This window comes from Aphelocoma coerulescens (assembly GCF_041296385.1).
Source record: "Aphelocoma coerulescens isolate FSJ_1873_10779 chromosome Z unlocalized genomic scaffold, UR_Acoe_1.0 ChrZ, whole genome shotgun sequence".
Taxonomy (NCBI): Eukaryota; Metazoa; Chordata; class Aves; order Passeriformes; family Corvidae; genus Aphelocoma; species Aphelocoma coerulescens.
In genome coordinates, this window is record NW_027184085.1 from 31827725 (window position 1) to 31846990 (window position 19266).

Below are 19266 nucleotides of genomic sequence, written 5' to 3' on the forward strand. Positions count from 1 at the left end.
CTGGTCCTGCCTTTCTTGGCAAAAGCACACTCCAGACAAGATGGGCCAGCACTCTGTCCAGCTAAACCTTAAAAGTGTCTGAAGTTGGGGAATCCAGCACATCCCTGGGGATAGTCTTCTAACAGCTGATCTCATTGTGAAAAAAAACTTCCCTTGTGTCTAATTGGAATCTTCCCAGGAGTAGCTTGTACCCATAGCTGTTCATCTTTTCTATGTGACTCCTTGTAGCCACCCTTTAAATACTGAAACATGGTGATAAGGGCTCCCTTATGCCTTCTTTCTTCACGTGACAGGCTTTACAGTTCTTTGATCATCTTTGTAGCCCTTCTCCAGACACTCTCCAGCCTGCCCACTTCTGTATACTTTTTGTACAGCCCGTTACCAAATCTGTCATCTCAGGATAGCAAGGTTGTCTCAGAAAGGGTAGGAGGTTGGTTACTTGGACGCTCTTAGTGAATCAACTTTAACAATGCTTCTGCTCTTTTCCCTGTTCTGTATAATAGAAAAATTCTAGCAAGACAAATGAATAGGAGCTAAAAATGATGCCATTTTTGTAGTAATAAAAAAATTATTCTTTTTTTCAGGGAAGTTGGCTGGTTTGCTGAAAGTCAATTCTAATATTTTCATTTAATATCTAGTTTGTTTGATCTATTGAAAATTGAGGGCTGACCTCCATGATAGTTTTATTTCCCTGTTGGAAACATTTAAATGTCAATAGAATCAGTATTAATAGCTGAAACACCGCAATTAGTGGTGGTGTTGGTTACTGGAGGAGCTGGGGAAAAGCACAAAATATAATTTAATAAGTTATGTTCTTGTACCACGTTTAAGTGTGTTCCTGGAGTTGTACTTTTGTAAATCAGTTCCAGATGGAGGCCAGGAGCACTCCGTTTACCGGGATAAACCTTCCTTAGTCTATGCTAGTATGACATTAATTGAATTATCACAGCCCTAGGATTCATTTCCTTGTGGATTCAGTGATATGCCTTGGTTTTTTTGTAGTTTTTTTAACACTGTCATTTAAGAGCTGTTGTTTACATTTCTTTACTTTTATTCAGTTTAATATCTACATTGCTCACTATAGCCTTCATCAAGAAGCTACCGCCTACAAAAAATATGGGTCACAAAAATCACACTCTTTTAGAAGATAGGAAACACATCTCAGTAGAGTGACATATGGTCCCAAGGAATCAATGACTGTTGAAGCCTCCAGAAAAAAGAATACTCAGGATTTATAGCTTTGTTTGCTAACATGTAGCATAATAAAAACAGGTAGTAACAAACAATTTCAGGAGCTGAAATTTTAAGTAAACCAAGTAATACTGTAAAATTTGGGGTGAGCTGACAAGAGCACGTAACATTTACCTTTTAGTAAAGAATATCTTCCATCATCTGGGAGGTATTAGAATCAAGACCTTTCTTTTGCATGTTACCAAGACAACATAATCTGCCATAACGGAGTGGAATGAATCAATGTTTGTTATGCATGCTGGGCCATGATTGACATTTCCAGCATGTCCTTCCACTACTTATGGAACATACTGTGTTTCTATCATTTCTAACTCTTCCCTGTTTCAATTTTCCTTTCATGGAGTAATGGAGAGGTCTGTTTAAGCCCCTTCTATTTTTCAGATTGGTTTTTAATCTGGTGCTCTCAATTTAAGACAAGGTACTGAGCATGCCTATCCTCAGACAAGCTTCATGTTACCACGGCTAACATTTCTTCCAGTGCAAACCTAATACCCCTAAAACCAAAATCCCGAGGCAGGTGTCCAAAAGCAGGACTGGCAGGTTGTCTCCTACTTTGAGACAACTATTATTATCATTATTATATCCTTAAAAAGTCAGAAATGTACTGCTAAATTAAATGCTAAAATTTTCAAGTCGTTACAGAATCTTCAAAGCTGCATCTTCAGAAGAATACGGTGAGGCACACAGGAGTTGGCAACGTTTTACCATTGCTGTACCAAGTGGAGACAGAGCCAAGGCAGAGGTGGGTAAGAGGGGATGAAATTCTGAGTCTTTTCTGTATTTCTCTTCTCCCAAACTAACTCTCCCATTAGGAAGGCATCCTCACTGCAGATGGACAGCTTTGGGAGTTCATGCTGTGATTAAGACAGCATCATCACCTGAAACATTATGAGACTAATAATTGTATCGTCCACTGAGTTTGAATTCCAGGACTTGTTCAATTTTTTTGAAAAGCTGTGCGGAACAGCCAAAGCTGGCTTATCCAAATAAATTTGGCCCCAAGAGCAGCATCCAGCTCAGGGCAACAGCAGTGCACAGCAAACACGTGATGGTCTCTTACTGTTCTCTGCAAGCCCGAGCAGCAGTGTTCCAGGTGACCTTGTGATTCACTACCAGGAAATAGCAGCTGCCCTCATGATAACTCCATCCGGAGGGACATTTCTTCATGGTGACCTCCTAAAATAAAAGAGGAAAAGGTAAAACAGGTTTCTGTCTGTGCACAGGTAGTCTGTGTACTAGTGCCCAAAGTTAAACTGAGCATGAACTTTGGTGTGTACCTAAAGCTACAGCATTGCTTAAAAGATTTAAATAAATAATGCCTGACAGAGGAGCCTACAGTTTATAAATTAGTAGCTTTAATGGTGACAGTAGGATTCAGTTCCAAAAATCCTCTAAAGATTTTATATGAGTTTGGATACCATTTTCGGTCTCCTGCAGTCTGTGCAGGGAATGCAGTGCAACAAAATTCAGCATGCCGTGTTAAGTGGTGGATGGAATGTATGTTTACAGAATACCTAAGTAAGCTTATTTTACTAAGTTCCACCCATTCTCTCGCAGACTTCATTCCCTGACTCTGTTATGCCCACCTCGTCACAAGCACCAAGACACTATTGCTCGTGTGGTTTGTCCAGGAGCACCTCTGGATGACAGAGAGGAAAGGCAACCCCAGCAGTCAAGTCCTCCTCATATTTCTGGGAAATTTTTGTCTCTGCTGAAAGCAAACCTGAATCTGGATAACACTTATTCCCTGTTCCCTGTAAGTAACAGTTGCAGGAAGGTCCTCTGCTTTGGGGGTATCACTGATCAGTGGTAGAGTCTATGCTCCGACTTAGATACATACACATGGCTACATTTTTACCTTGCTTTGGGAATTCCAGAATTTCCATGTTATCCCATCACACTGAAACAACTTTTGAGTGCTTTCTTCATAATGCAAGAGGCCCTTTAAATCTGGTGTACAGGCCTTTTGAAAAGAGTATAAGTCCTGGAAAGAGAAAATGACATTTGAAGGAAAATAATTACACAAAACAAGTGAAATGAAACAGATTAATTAGGTCTTATAATAAAATTTTATGCCATGAAAACTCTTCTAGGTGTTAAATCATTTTGGAAAATAGCACGACTGAAAACAGATGGTGAAAATGCCCATGGAAAAAAAGGTTTCATACCTTATGTCTCAATCTTGGTTCAGATGCAAGTTCTGCCTTATCAGCCTGTGGGGTTTCTGCTTTCTTAGAGGAGATGACATTTATCTGTGGTTGTGCCTTCTTGTTGGTTTCAGCTGAGGAGATGTCATCCTCTATTTTGAGTGATACAATCCCATGATACTTCATTTTACAGTATCACACACAAGAACAAGAGAGGAAAAGAGAGGGTTAGTACATACAAGCAACTATTAAATAAACTAAAAAAATAACAGAAATTAATTATAATACAAATTTTTGTAAACCAAGGGAAATTACGTCAAAGAAAAATAAAGACACATAGAAAAATAAAGTATTGGTCATAACAAATTATTAAAATTGATAAAGCCTGGAAAGAACAGAATCGGAAAGAACAGAATCAGAAAGAAATCATGGAAATGTCTGACCAATACCCATAATACTCTTACTTTGAAAATAACATCTGTTTCATTTCTAAATACAGATGAAGGATGAACCTGAAAAAGGTAGAACAGCAGAATGAGATGGGTATATTCATGAATTATAGAAACAAAAAGACTTTATGTAACATTTGCTCCTAGGTTATAAATCATGCAGAGCATGTCTTGGGTTTACTTCTTTCTCTTTAGAATATAAACATACCACCTCTGAAAGGAGCCATTAAAAAGCACAAATTACAAGTGTAATGTTCAGTGTTTATAAAAACAGATTCCAGTAACTTTTAAGGTCACAATAGCAGAAAGTTACTAAATACTTAGCTAAACCAATATAGCTTAAACAGGAAAATCAGTGGGCAGGGTTTAAATAACTATTCCCTGTTTAAGCTAACAGTATTTTCAGCTTTAGAACTTCAGCACCAGATGCACAGCTTCTATACATTTGCCTGGCTCCACCAACTTCTTTCTTCCAACTTACCCATAATTTTTACAAGATTAGAAGCTTCATAATTGCTGATGTTGCTTGATGCCTGTTTCCTCCCCCAAATCTTTTTTTTATTTCTCTCTTGCATGCATGGATCCTCAAAATCAGGTTGGTTTGTTTTTGGTATTTTCCCTACAGATTTTTAAATAGCACTCAGGTCTCACTCAGAGCAAACTCATGTAGTTTATAGTTATTGTGTGGTCAGATATGATTGCTACAAAAATATGACAATTAAATGAAGATACCACATCACAATTAATTCACAAATCAGTCCATCACTGAACTACAGAAGTGTCTTACTATTCTGCCATTTCCAGTTACTCTCAGCCTGGTCCTTGACCGATTTGCCAAGCTGTGCTCCTGCCACAGGTCCCCTCCATGCTCTGTCATCCCTTTGGAAGGAGGCAGTGGGATCCCTTCCAAGGAAACACTGCCAGGCCTGGAAGGTGATGAGGAGCCCGAGGAAACTGGAAACAGCGTGTGTCTCCCCCAGAACTCATGCTTGCTTTGGCCAGAAGAACGGGAATGGCTGCATTGGCCTGAAACCATAAAAAATGGCAGATGGTCAGTTCTAACTGCATGAGCAGATAAGTGGTCATATTGACATGGGCACATAAACAGCTTGTCCTTAAAAGTTGGATGATTCTTTCACTTGAAGTAGTTGATTTGCTGTTTGTTCAGTCACCCTTGTTTCTGGGGTTATCTATGACTATAGCTGCAACTACTACCTATGTAAGTATGATTTTATATGTGATGCATCTGTCCACCCACAGGTCAGAATTTCAACAAAACATCTGCTGAAAGTACCTGTTTTCATGCTTATATTGGGGTTTGAAGTGCTGGGGTTTTTGGTCATGGATATACAGGTATCTTTAACTACCATTGGTGATATTTCCATCATGCCCAGAGAAGTTTCTTCTTGGAAATCAAGGACACTGTTGTTTCAGTGAACTCATTGTGTCAATTAAGTACTGATTTACCCTAGGAATGTTCAGGAGAAGACAAATCTGAATTTTTAAAGGGACTTTTTTGTAACATGAAGCCTAATTCATTGCAACATGGATATTTAAAATACTGTGTCACTAAACACCAGAAGGAAAAACACTCTTCAGCTGTCAGAGGATGCAGCTGCTTTGCTAGTTATTTCTGTTTTTCTACAGTTTTCCTATCTTTCTGTTTCTACAGTTTCCTCCTTTTTGGTCCGATTTTAGGCACACCACATTCAATCACTGAAAAGCACAATAATAATGCAGTCTTAAAAGCCTAAACTGTGTAATGATCATTGCTGTTTGCTGTGAAGCTGTGGGCTGTGGTTTTTAAGCATTGGAAAATATATTGCTAAGAGATGGGTTAATTTGTTAGGTTTCTTTTTTGAGAGGAAAGTAAATCTCCTTTAGAGGGTGTGTAACAACTGCTAAATAATAAATGGAAAATTCCTAATGGATCTAAAATCAATTTTTCCCACTTTAATAAATGAGACCTGAACTCATGTTGTTATGAAAAGTGGTTTCTTTCCTGGTGCCTTTCTCATTTTGTACTCATTGCTTTCTCCATGCTGTGTTTCCTAAGAGGATGCATATGACTGTGTGAGAGAATAAAAGGTCTGCAACTGTCAAGCCTGTTTTCTCTAAAAAGAAATTAAGCGGTTTGATCTAATGGTGAGTGTTAGGAAGAACTTGTGGTTGAAAATAGGTAGCTACTCAGCCAAGATTGTCCCATCTTCTTAATCATGAAGATCAAAAGAGAATACCTCCTTTTGAGTCCAAAATTTTCACTACAGCTTTTGTCCGTGTGCCAAGAACAGCATTCACAGGGGAGTTCAGAACTACTTCAAAGACTTCCTCGTCTTCCTCTAATCCATCATAGGTAATTGCTATATTCCACATCTTGGTTGACACTCCTAACAGAAATAAACATTTTAATTACTCTTTAAGTGCTATTTCAATCAATCAGGGTGTCCAAGAAATAGATTAATTAACATGTCTGCAGCTAGAATGGAGTAAATTGTGTATGCTATTGTGCTCCTACTGACTGACTGGACTCCTGCTGTTCTTCCAAACAACATTAAGTTTGAATTTGTTCCTGGGCGATGATGATGCAGTTGAAGTGCATACACTGTAACAAAAAGCTGCTGTGGATGTGCAAAATTGCACTGCAATACATATATTTAGGACTGTGATTTTCAAGAGAAAATGTATCATAGGGTTTTTACCTGAAAAGCTTAACTATAGAGATGTAACTGTTATTTAAAATACCTGCAAATAGATCAAAAACTGTGTTAGATTGAAGTGCAACTTTTTAGGCAAATCTTACAGTTGTTTTTTCTTGGTTCCTTGTCTTTACTGGGTAACTTCAGGCTTGTATGTGAATGAAAAAGGGTCCTGGACACCTTGAATAATATAAGTTGTACTCAGTTTTGTGTAAATTTGACCTGTGTCCTGGGCTTTACCTATAAGGACAGAAGTCTTTAAAGCATCTCACAGTTCAGCTCAGGGTGAGTCCTATCCAGACTAGTTGCTGGGAGGAGACATCATTTCAGCACTTTTGGTATTTTAACAGAGACTGTAGGCAATATCGTGCTAATTAATAAGGATACCAACTCACTAAGGAAGCCCACAGTACTTCCAGAAAATGAGCCTAAGTCTGAAATACTATTCAGCTTCTCTAGCTACAGATATGTAATGGATTGCACTCTCCAAAGCAAGAGTTTACTCTTTCAAAATCAGTGAATTAATTTTAGAGTTGTTCAGTGTACTGTTTCATACCTGGATCAAACTGAACAAGCTTGGAGGGAGTCACTGTGAAGTCCTTTCCCAGCCTAGCAGATATTTCATTGACCTGAGAAGAAATCAAACAGTAAATGCCATGCTGTGATCCACTTCACCAAACCACTGCTTTCTGCTGCATGCTGAAGGTACTGTACACATCTCAAATAGACACGGCAGCCCATACATATACTCAGGCTGGAAAAAAAGAAAAAACCTGGAGAATAAATCTTGTTATATTCAACTGTCATTCTGTCCTTGTTCATGGCTTTAAAAAAATGCATAATCAAAAAAAATTTGCTTGTCTTATAATTTTTCACATTCCCTCTCAGATTGCTATTTTACACCACCAGTTAACACTGCTGTTCACCATGCCTGGGGACCCTGCCACACCTGGCTGCTGGACAAGCACATCCTCTCATGTCAGAAGAGCAGCAACAACCTGGCCACGTTTTCCTATTTGGCCCTCTGTGGTATCTTGGAAGAAGTGTTTGTGCACAGAGCTGTCTGTCATCCCCAAAGACTCATTAGGCTAGGTACGAACATATGTGAATACAGGGATTCCAGCAATTCCCTGAATTTTCATAGGAGACACCAGAGGACACCAGTTTCCACACTGTGCTCTTGATGGTGGAATCAATGGTCTGTTTATGCAAGTTACTACTAGAATAGAATCACCAAGTTCTGTGAAGGGTTGGGCAGGATGGCCCTGATGGAATCATTAGCAAAATTCCCACTAACTTCTGTAGAAGAAAAACCAAAATTATGTTCCTAATTAGGGTATAGTCCTGAGAAACTGTGAGGGGAAAAAAATTGTACTTCTCTGGCAAGGGGAGCTTTTAAAATACTGGGATTTCTATTTTATGAGGAAAGATAAAATTTGTGAAAGCAAGTTGCACAAGACCTGTTTGACAAAGTTATAGCCTGCAGCTTTCAGTCTAGTCTTTTTGACATAAGACAGAGGGAGTCATTGAAGATATAGGGGGTTTTCCACAGTCTAGGAAAACCCCCTACAGACTGTGAGCAGTAAGGGGAGAAATGGAGAAGGCTGCCATGGCTGTGTAGTTGAAGTCCCTATCGCTCCTGGGGTCCTCCAGCCTGAGAAGGCAAAACAAATCTCCCAAGGCACCACCACATTGCCCAAAGGCTGGATTTTAAAGTGGCAGATCCTGGAAACCAAGCTTCTGAGCACAGTGACAGAGGAAACTGCCAGCTCTGTTTTTTCATCAAAACTGAAACGCTGCTCCAAAACAATCCAGGTTTGGTTAATCAGCATTTCTACTTAAAACTCAGGAAATTTTGTCAGAAATGCTTCAGCCATATGTAGTAGCAAGGGCAATGTCCCAGCAAGTATGGATTGAATCAGATGGCCTCTTTGTTGATTACTGAATTATCTTTACATCTGGAGAGTAAAATAACAGGCTGCACTTATTAAGTTAGGATGTTGGCTTTTGGCTTTACCTTCACTGTTATAAAGGCAGGCTCCACCGAGTGTCCTGCCCTGGTGATTTTCAGAGACACCAGTCCCGTGTTTTCACACACCTCATATTCAGTCTGTTGCATTTCAATCCGAGACCACCGTAGCTCCAGCCTGTGGGAGAGGAAGGAATGTGAGTGTAAAGCAAAGCCACCTTACCAGCCGCCCCCAGCTCTTGCTGCTCAGAGGCTGTGTGAGGAGCCTTCTCTCCCGACTACTGATTTAGCCAATACACATACTGTCTTTGTCTCCAAATCAACACACTTGTATGATTCAACTGATTAGGAAGAGGCACTAGTAAATCTTCCAGACCAGCCCTGATCTACTCTAAACCACACCTGAACGTTGTTTCACAGCCAGAGGAATTCTACAGTAACCTTGAGAACAGCAGTTTGTCCGTAACAATGATAGGCCGAGACAAGTTATCACTGTTTGTCCTGGTTCCCTTTAACCTTGGAGTCTTATTATGCTCTCACTCCTCAGTCTTTTCTCAGCAATATCCTTCTTCCTGCCCATCTGTCTTCATCTATCCTCTAACTCTCTTCCTGTAGGGTACAGAGTATGCTCTAGGACTTCTCTTGCCTCTGTGCAAGGGCCTTCCCTCCTCCCCTTGCTTTAGTATTCTGCATACTTTGCTCTTCAACCTTTCCCCTGATTCCAGGTGCCTTATACACTGAATTTTAGAGCTGTTTGTGGGCAGTGGGAAGGGGGTGCCTGAACCTTGGAAGACTGTGTGCTGCACAAGGTAGTCAATAAAGATCCTGACTTTTTAAAAGCTGTGATAAAAATTAGTGAGAGTCAGAGGAATGAAAGAGAGTGCAAAGAAGGAAAATAAGCTGAGCTATTTATAATTTGAACTTTACTAAAACAAACTTCTGGGCCTTTCACAGCTGACTGGCTCTACCACCAGTGAAAGCTTCCTCCTGTCCTCCTTTATCCTCTGATGCTAATTTTGTGGGAAACCCATTTAGAAGCTGATTTGCTTTATTTTGCCAAAGAAGATGGATGTGCCAAATGTAGTCCAGCCGCATTCAAATAAAAGCTGGGACATCAACAATAAATCATGTATTTTGAACCAGTGATCATTTGGTGATAAATAGTTTAAACTGAAAAAAATATCTCACAAGTTTTAAATCCAATATTAAAATATTATTTTTTCATTGAAATTCTCCTTTGGCCTGCTAGTGGATAACTTCACAGTACACCTATTTTCTGCAAAAAAGTGCTATTTCTTTGTTCTTTTCCTAAATTGTGCTATGCATTGCTATTCATTTACAAGAAATAACACTTTCCCTTGAGAAGTGGCGTCATGTAACGGTGGTTTTAGTATCAGTTCATCTGTGAGCCAGCACAGAGCAGCTGGGCAGTGCTCAGGCTGTCCATGCTCAGATGTGTTTGTGTATGGAGACATCTTTTGGCACAGCACATAACTGCCTAAACACTGCCTCCAGCTCAGCTCAGCTCAGCTCAGCTCAATCCCTGTCCTCTCTCAGCGTGCAGGGAAGTGCTCTGCCCCTGGGGCCAGCTCTCTGCTCCTCTTTCTTCACCATGAGTCCTGGTTTGTGAGTAGCCAGTTTAGCCCAGGAAAAGTATATTGGTTATTTTTTTCTCAATTACTTCTGATTAAATAAGTTGGTTGAACATTTTTGCCCTATTTTCAGAAATAAAGAGAAACACTGCCTCTGCTGAAGAGCTACTCGCACTTCTGGCTTTCATCATCAAAGCACGGTTCAGATGATATTCTAAGTTTTCTACATGAGGCTTATCATATGTCACAAGGAAATTTGGATAGTATGCCTAATACATGCAGAGGATGACAAAGAAGATGCTGTGTGCTCTCCACCTTCTTTCAGTACTCTTTTGCAGAAGTATGGCTCTCATAGCTTTGTCATTTGAGAGCGTCCCCTCCATTGTAATCTCAAACATGTGAAAAATGCATTGCCATCAACTAAGGGCAAGAGTGACCTGCAGCTGCAGGACCATGTTCATGAAACAGTAGTCCCATCCCTCCACACCCAGCATCTCAGATCTCCAAATGCCCAACTGCTGCTAAATCCATTGTGTCCCAGTGAGGCCCTGAAGGCCTTTGAGAACTGTGATCCAGTCTAACCTGGAGCTAACCCCTTGTAATTCATCTTCTTGAGGGGAAGAAACCTCTACTCTAGCAAAAGCAATAGCAGGCTGAGTTGTAGCTATGTCCGTGTCTGCATGGCTTCAAGCCCAGCACCAGTTCATTTGCCCCAAGGGTGGCGAGCACAGGGGGGGGAGGAGGAGGGGAGCTACCTTTGGGGCACCGCAGAGTTTCCACTGGCATCTGTCACTTGAAACTCCAAGTTGTCAGAATTTGCTTCTCGTGATTGGTTGATGACATAAAGTATGATTTTGCTGTTTAGATCCTTTTGGCTAAATCCTTCCTGAATGAATCCACCTAGGAAAGATGAGTAATATGCAGGTGAACCAAAAGCCTGTTAGTAAGAACCATGTAGCTCATATAGACTCTTTTCAGCTTTTCTTTTTGCTGAGAACCTGAACTTAGAGAAATGTGGGTTTATAGCAAAACAGCAACATCCACTCATTATAAGCCCCCACCAATTTCTTCATGTGCAACCTGTTTATCAAAAGGCCAAGTTCAATATTATTTTTTTTTTTTCTTGGTACAAATAAAAAAGTTTCTCAACAGCAGCTATTAAAAATTATCTCATACTCTTTGAGGATTCATAACAAACATAAGACTCAGATTTCATTGTAAAAGTTTTGTTACTAAAGTCAAACTTTGCCCAAAGTTTGCTAAGAAATGTCGATTCTCTCTATCAAGCAAACATTAACAGGGTAGGGTTTGGAATCTGGTCGGGTATGCCCCAATATGAAGAGATTATAGAACAAATCACCTGTTGTTATATTTTCCAGGTATCCATAATGAGGACCTCGCAAAATCTTAAAAATTATTTTGTCATCTTCCGTATTGGGGTCAGATGCCCTCAGGTACCTGGCAGTAATATAGATCCCATAATTGCCATTCTTCAGCAGTTCCACATCAGAAAAGCAATGGAGATGAGTAATTTTTGGTGCCATTTTGTCCAAATGATCCACCTAAATCAAAGTTAGACATTCATTTTACAGCATCAGGGTATTCTCTGTCCTGCTTTTTCTAAAAGCACAGTAGCCAGATCAGGGTGGCAATAGCCACTTTGGCTCACAGTCTGCTGCAGACACCTGAGTTCCAGTTAAGATGTACTTCACATGAGAAGTTTCCAGGCCCAGACTGCCCATCACTTGCCATATGCAGCAGGGTACAGTACTCTCCAGGGAGTGTAACACAAATTCTATGTACCTCTGCCCTGATGTCCCACATTCCCCATAGTCCTCATTTTTGGTGTCGTTTTCTTTACAGCAAAAGATAATTCCAGCAAAGGTTTGTGATCCTCCGTTGTATAATAACAATGCCACCTTTCACAAATTCTGATGAATCTTTTAGCATTCCACAGTGGTTGTTGCTGTTCCTGTATCTCACCCTCTACTGAAATAGTATTCCTCACTCATCACAAAACTTGAAACTTTGTCACCAGGAAACATTAATAGCCTCTTCATTAGTATCAGTGTTTTCAAACACAGAATTTTGACATGCAATGCAACCAGGCCTACTTTGTGTACTGAAACATACTGCATAGATACATACAAAAAATCACAGCAAACATATCTGAGCCTATGACGAAGCATGAAGGACTTGAAAGCAGGGGAAATAGGAAGTAAACAGAAAGATTCTAGTAAAGAAAGAAGAATCAGAGCAGGCATCTTACAGAGACTCTCAGAGAGAAGACAGGATGTCCAGCTGGGGGAGCAAAGTGGCTGTAATTCAAGATTCCTGTGACATGAAGAACAGTCATCCTCACACCCCCATGTGTGCAAATCACAGGGTCAGGCACCAAGTGAGAAAGCAGAGCAGGAGGAAGTTCTGTCCCTCCCAGAGCTGGGCTTGACTTTATAGTTGAGATGCCTATGTAACATTTTAAGCCTGTAAATATTAAGTATGTAAGTATTTACTTGCTTATATTTATGCATTTTGGCAAGTAGTTAATTCCCCAGGTTAATTATACATGGAACACAGAAAGCAAACATTTAGCTGCACAGTTCAATCAGAGACTGCAGCAAGTACCAGCTGTCGTCAAAACTGCTACATTTTTGACCTTATCATGCTATTTATCTCTCTTAAGTAGGCCTGTGGTCACACTTGCCTGAATGGTGAATGCCACTGGCTCGCTCTGCACCCTCCCATTCACGATGAAGCCTTGATTAGTCCTATCTGTGGCAACAAATGTAAATCTGTCAATCTGGGAATTCCCACCTCGGTGCTTGTATGCAACATCCCTGTTGTCCACATCTTGCTGTGTGAAATTGTACTGCAGTAGCACAGCCCCACGAAAATAGAGATTACCGTACTGGGGGAGCTGAGCCAAGAGGAAGGTAAGGTTTTCTTTCGCAGTATCTGGGTCTGAAAGCTGCAGGACATCAGGAGTAAGAAGTGCTGTAGCTCCTTCCATTAATCTTAACCCCATGTTCCTAGATAGTGTGGGCAAAGCCTGGTCAGCTGCCTCCAAGAAGATCTTGAATGTCCCATGCTTAGTTTTCAATCCATTGCTGATGATGAATCTGGCAAAGAGAGGCAAGGCAGTCTTCAGCATCTGTTCTTGATTCACCATGTACTGAAATGAAATGATAATGCAGACCTTTACTACAGGACTTGCCTGTGTTGATACTGCAAAAGTAGAAGAGCTGGGTGGAGCTCAAACCCAGACACTGAGTGGAGTGGATGGAAAACTTAAAAACATGAAAACAGACAGCCAGATATATGACAAGGGTTACAGTGCACCTGCAGGGATTGAGCAGATGCCAGAGGAAAGGACTTGAGGATCAACAGTCATAACAGAGTTGATCTAATTTTCTAGCTGAGGTACAGGTGGAGCAGATCTAAAATGACAGACAGGCTGGGGGGCTTATTGTAGCTTCTGGCATCCATATTTTACACCTCCTTAAAGTTTGTCTTCACTTGGTTACCTGGCAGTAGCACCTACAGCTTACAGAAAGAGGTATGTGAAGTGCATGACCTGCCTGGTTTGGTTTGGGTTTCTTTCTGTTCACTGTTACAAATCTTTTCAACCCAATGCCCCCAGAGCTATCTTAAAAACCAACCTGGAGAAAGACTCATCCTTATCTCACTTTATGGGTTTGTTTAGGCACTAAGTGTATCTGTAAATTTTCCTATATTCAGGGGAACTGATTTATGTTTCTTTACAAAAGTCAAGTAAACTTTCACTGAAATACTAAGATATTGGGCAGAACTGTACAAATTGTATAGGGTGATGTTAAAAACATAGATATCCAAAGCATTAATTTATCAAAGGGTCATACCTACACAGTTCTTCTTCTGTGCTGGGAATTTCTGTCAATAGCAACATCATTTCTTGTAGTTCTCTCTCAAGTAATGATGTTTCTTTAGATACACTAAAGATTTGATTATTCACTACAGATAGTTTTTCTTTCAAAACTAAGAGAAAGGTGCCCAAGGCTGTAGAGAAAATCTGTTGGAAGCAGTGCTTACATGGCATCAAGGCTTCTTCTGCCTCTCACACTGCCCCATCAGTGATTGGGCTGGGAGTGCATAAGGAGCTGGGAAGGGGCACAGCCAGGACAGCTGACCCCAGCTGACCCCAAGGATATCCCAGACCATCTGGTGTCATGCTCAGTGTATAGAGCTGGGGGAAGAAGAAGGAGGAAGGGGAGATGTCTGGAGTGGTGGCATTTGTCTTCCCAAGTCGCTGTTGTGCATGATGGAACTCTGCTTTCTTGGGGATGGCTGAACACCTGCCTGCCCTCAGGAAGCAGTGAATGAATTCTTCATTTTGCTTTGCTTGTGTGTGCAGCTTTTGATTTACCTATTAAACTGTCTCTATCAACCCATGAGTTTCCTCACTTTTACCTTTCCAGTTCTCTCCCCAATCCTACCAGGTGGGGAAGGAGTGAGCAGCTGCCTGGTGTTTAGTTGCCAGCTGCAGTTAAACCATGACAGAAGCCTACCAGCTGGGTATGGGCTTTTGCCATACGAGTGACAGCATAGTCCGCAGAAATTTATTTTAAATTTAGTTGAGGAAAATAAGGATAAAACCTTTTAGCCTTTAAAGATTTCATTGTCAAGATTATTATTTATGTATTTTCTTCTGAAAAGAATTACATGGAACATTTTCATGCCTGTAACAAAAAACTTCTGAGGGTATATAAAACTAAAAATTGCTCCAAAAATATCTCATGATCCTTTGTGTCCCATCAACTTATAGTGTGTATGAATTACCTGTCTTTCTACATAAATTTCAGTGATTATGCTGCACAGCGTACGCAAAAACATTTTGTAAAGTGGTTTTCACACAGGTTTGTTCTGCCTGAGCCAGATCAGAGTCCACTGTGCAAAGAAATTTGTCTCTAGTAGAGTGGGACAGTTGTTTCAGACAGTATGAGGGCAAGCCTAGCTGGCTGCTTTCCACCTGATACTCTTCTACCATACTTAAGTGAAATGGGGACTGGCTGACATTTAGTAGATTATCTGTTTCCTCTTGGTCTCTTGACTGCAGACCTTGAAGAAGTATTTTAAAAATTAGAGGGTTAACACCTAGTGTATTGTTGCGTGACTCAAATGTGAGTGACTTTCAGTAGGTCACGGAGCAGCTTACTGTGTCACACAGACTGTCCACCTAAAAGTCCTCATTGCCTTCACCAGCATTGGATGATTAGAGCTTGATCACTTGTGAACTGGCACTCTGCCATGAAACAGATGGGAATGAGCATAGGCGGAGCTGGGACTATGTAGCAGTTAGAAATATGTTTACTGAGGATGGTATTCCCAGCTGGGAACCTAGAGACATCTGTCTGCACTGACCTTATGCTATTGTGCCAATGGTAAAAGGGTTGTGCTATTTGTAAGCTATCTGAAATCAATTGCAGAACTAGAATAACGATGGTAAATAATATAGTTAGGAGAAAGAAGGGTAAAACACCTTCAGTCAAGACCTTAACGTTCTCTCAAGATGCCTGAAGGATTGCAGCAGAAGTGAATTTTCTCTCATTCTTTTGATTGTTGTAAAAACATTTGGATGATGTCTCAAACAATATTTAAGTGAAAGACTTAGATAATTCAGTTCCTGAAACGGAAGATTCATCCAGCCTTCTCGAAAATACCAGATAGGAACAAAGCTTCTGCATGTCTACATCAGACTGAAATTTACAATGAATTTCATTCACTGCTCAGTTTCACAGGTGATGAAACTGCCTGTGTCCAAGATGTCCATCTTCTGCACTTTGGGAGATTTTGGTTGTTTATTTCTGGTTTATGTCTGCTTTGTAATTTCCTCAGGAATGGAGAGCAGCCAGTATTCTCACTCTCATGAAATTTAGGGTACAATTCCCAGGCAAAGTTTGGAGGACATGTTGCATGGTTTGATTTCACAACTCCCAACATTTCATGCTTTCTGCAGTTTGATGGCAATGGAGTTGGCTATAGGACCTGCCATCTGTCATGGCATTTAAAAGATAAAAATGGAATCATAAATAGTGCCAACTCATTACAAAATCGAGCCAGCATGTCAAAATGGAGGACATTAGCATGTTCTTTTAGCATCCTGCTGCCAGCGTCTGATGTCAGGTTGCTAATCACTTGCAGTCATCTGTCCAAACAAGCACTGCCAAATCTTTCTTCCAGGCCAACAGCACCAAACAATACAGGTAAATTTATGTCTGAAGGAAGTACTTTAGTGGGACGTAAAAATCTGGTCAGTTAATTCCTCCTCCTCCCATAATTACCCATATAATTAATTCCTTGTTGAAATAATAATACTATTCTGCCAGACTATTTATATGTCTACACAAAACCAAATTATTTTCCAAATGATAGCATCAAGGAACATAATTATTGTGATTGAAATAGTTATCAAATCTCAATATTTATTAAAGCATCATACCTGACTTTCTAGTTTGGTTCTTAGCCACTGGCCTAAACAGAAAACATGGGGTTTATCCACATTTGCAGTTTCCCTAGAATTGTTTGGTCTGTTTTCGTAGCTGTGATATGGAAGTCCTACTGACACAAGCCAGTATACCATGCTGCCGAAACTAAGTCTGGCATGACTGCAACCTTACTTGTATAACCTAATTCTAGTGTTGGTGAAAGTGTTTCACTATTTAGAAATATAAAACCGGGGAGTATTTGTTCACATTTTCTGTAGTGAGTAAAAGTGAATCAGACAAATCTTCTAACTAGAATTTCCATCGCATTGAATGTAGTGGAAGGGATAGTTTAAAATATTTCATCTGAGGAAAGTTTCAGAATTACTTTTGGGTTAACTCTGGACGATGCTATCTGAAGCAGTATCATGGGGAGATTTCTTTTATATCTCCATGCCCCACTTGCTTGAATTGCCTGTAAAAAAACTCTCAAACTGAATGATGCCACATATTCTTGAACTTCCTCATGCCTCACAGAAAAAGCCATTCAGATCAGGAATCTCTTCTAGGAGTGTGAAAAGGGGTCTTTGCTGAATTGCAGCTCTTAGGACTTAAAGCCTTCATTTCTCTTAGTCACAAGTGAAAAACAATAAGCTCTTAATTTTGAATTTTACAGTAAGTTCATCTTCTGTCAAAAGCTGTTTTCAGAGAAAATTGCCAGTATTAGCAAAAAGGAAGCATTCTTCCTTTAGAAATATCTTTATTTTTGAGCTTTTTCTTTTCCCTGATTTTGATCTTTTTTTACAAAACTGTCCGCAAGACTTTGAGCAATATACCTGCTCTTTATCTGATGATAATTCATTACATCATTCTATTTTATAACCAAGGGAGCATCGTTTAAGAACGAAATAAGGGAACACTCACTTTAGGAATTCACCTAGTATAAACTGTTCTAAGAGGAGAATTTCAGAAACAGGTGAAAATAATTATCATTAGGCTGCTGAACTGGGCCTGTAGCTAAACCTATGGCTTTATACCAAAAATTCAAGTGTCTGCATGAATTTCTGAGCTATGGTAGTGTCAAAATAGATTAAGTGGACTGTGGATACAAAAATGCTGTCAACAAGGAATTTTCCTGCTTCTTCTAAACCGTGGGATACTTTTCTCTCTCATGAAGAGATTATCAGAAGTTCTGTAAACCATGAACACCTGCGACCTTGTAGAGCTTTGTTTATAGTACAGTAGAAAAATATTTTGACAATGGATGTTTTAGGATTTTAGCCAATCACCCCCAAGGGGTGGCTGATCCTTTGTCTGATTAGACTATGAAGAAAAAAGTCTATGAAAGAGTTTGTAAAATAGTTAAATAAATCAATCTTGCTGCACAATTCCTGCCTGCTGGATCTTCTCTCCTCCTCCCTACGGCTGCGGGACACGGTAATATTTTACAGCATTAATAGTGGACTGGTTTTCATTATATTCCAGAATACTTAGGGATTCAAAAAACCCATAATCAAATTAATATGGTAAACTGTAACAGATAAGAAAACTGTTATTTAATACCTGAATTGATCAGTTTTACCACATCCAGCTGTAGCAAGAAATCAAAGGAAAATTCCACCAAGTATGTTCTTAGTCCTCTCTCACTTAAATCTTAACAGTTTTGTATGCCTGGGTGCTATAATAATGTTGAAGTATCACTGACTAAATGTGTCTCTGGCTATGTTTTCAGCATCAATGAGAAAATACATTTATTACCAAAGCATTCCCAACTATATTTATTGCAGTAGAAATAGATGTGCTATATAAATTTTGGGAATTCCCACAGAATCTCCAGCTCTTGTTAATAATTTCTTTTGGGGTTTTTTTGGATGTTTTGTGTCATGTAGCGCAGGTTTTCTGAATACCCCAAAAATTCAAGGGGAAGAGTTTGGGGGGTGGGGTACTACGCCTTACCTGAATGTATCTTCATGAACAACTGCCTTGGCTTTGTGAACGTAGCAGACGATCTGTCGTGCTATATCCATTTGACTGAAGCTCGTAATGGGGATGCCAGGATAGCTGACATACTCTATTTGCCCATACTGGGGTGGGGAGGTTATCACGTAAAGGAGCTCCTCTGGCTTGTCAGTACCGTCCAGTGCAAGGAGGACGTCAGTTGTAATGTAGCTGCGACCTCCTTTTGTCACTCTAAGGAGTTTCGTAAAAACAGCAATGTCTCCTGCAGAATAGACAAAAAAAACTAAAATAGTCATATTGAACTGGATGATCTCTTCTGCATTGTTTAGTTACAGGAAAGCCGTCACCAGCAGAAAAACTATAAGACTGTAAGATTATGGAGAAATTCAGCATGGAAGAGACTTCAGGACATCTTTAGTCTGACATTCTGCTTAAAGCAGGGTCAGCCATGAGATCAGCCATAGCCACATTGCTTGGGGCTTTATCCTATTGGAGACTGAAAACTATTATCATGTTTGCACCAAGGATGAAGAGACCACAGCTTCTTTTGACGCTTCTTCCAATCTTAGCAGTGTCAGGTTAACCATTAGGTTTCTAACAGATTTTACAAGAAAATAAAGACCTTAAGACTGTAGAATAACCTGGGAGACAGAGCTGTTTCTGAACAGTCTTTTGCCTACCTTTTTACATATTTGCCATTTTTCTATGCTGATTTACTCAAACATAAAGCTAATTTCAGAAAGAT

General features: G+C 40.0%; 1 protein-coding gene across 1 annotated transcript in view; it reads right to left on the reverse strand.

The window, feature by feature from the left end:
- The window catches only part of FREM1 (FRAS1 related extracellular matrix 1), a 61491-nt gene that overhangs the window by 5257 nt on the left and 36968 nt on the right, over positions 1-19266 (reverse strand). The window contains exons 24-35 of the mRNA XM_069001585.1: positions 18519-18783; positions 12809-13223; positions 11465-11666; positions 10860-11004; positions 8561-8690; positions 7100-7172; positions 6085-6234; positions 4635-4873; positions 3863-3910; positions 3420-3578; positions 3110-3235; positions 2312-2427 (exon numbers count right to left, since the gene is read on the reverse strand). Of these exons, the coding sequence (XP_068857686.1) occupies positions 2312-2427; positions 3110-3235; positions 3420-3578; positions 3863-3910; positions 4635-4873; positions 6085-6234; positions 7100-7172; positions 8561-8690; positions 10860-11004; positions 11465-11666; positions 12809-13223; positions 18519-18783 (2068 nt within the window). The remainder of the gene's footprint in view (positions 1-2311; positions 2428-3109; positions 3236-3419; positions 3579-3862; positions 3911-4634; positions 4874-6084; positions 6235-7099; positions 7173-8560; positions 8691-10859; positions 11005-11464; positions 11667-12808; positions 13224-18518; positions 18784-19266) is intronic.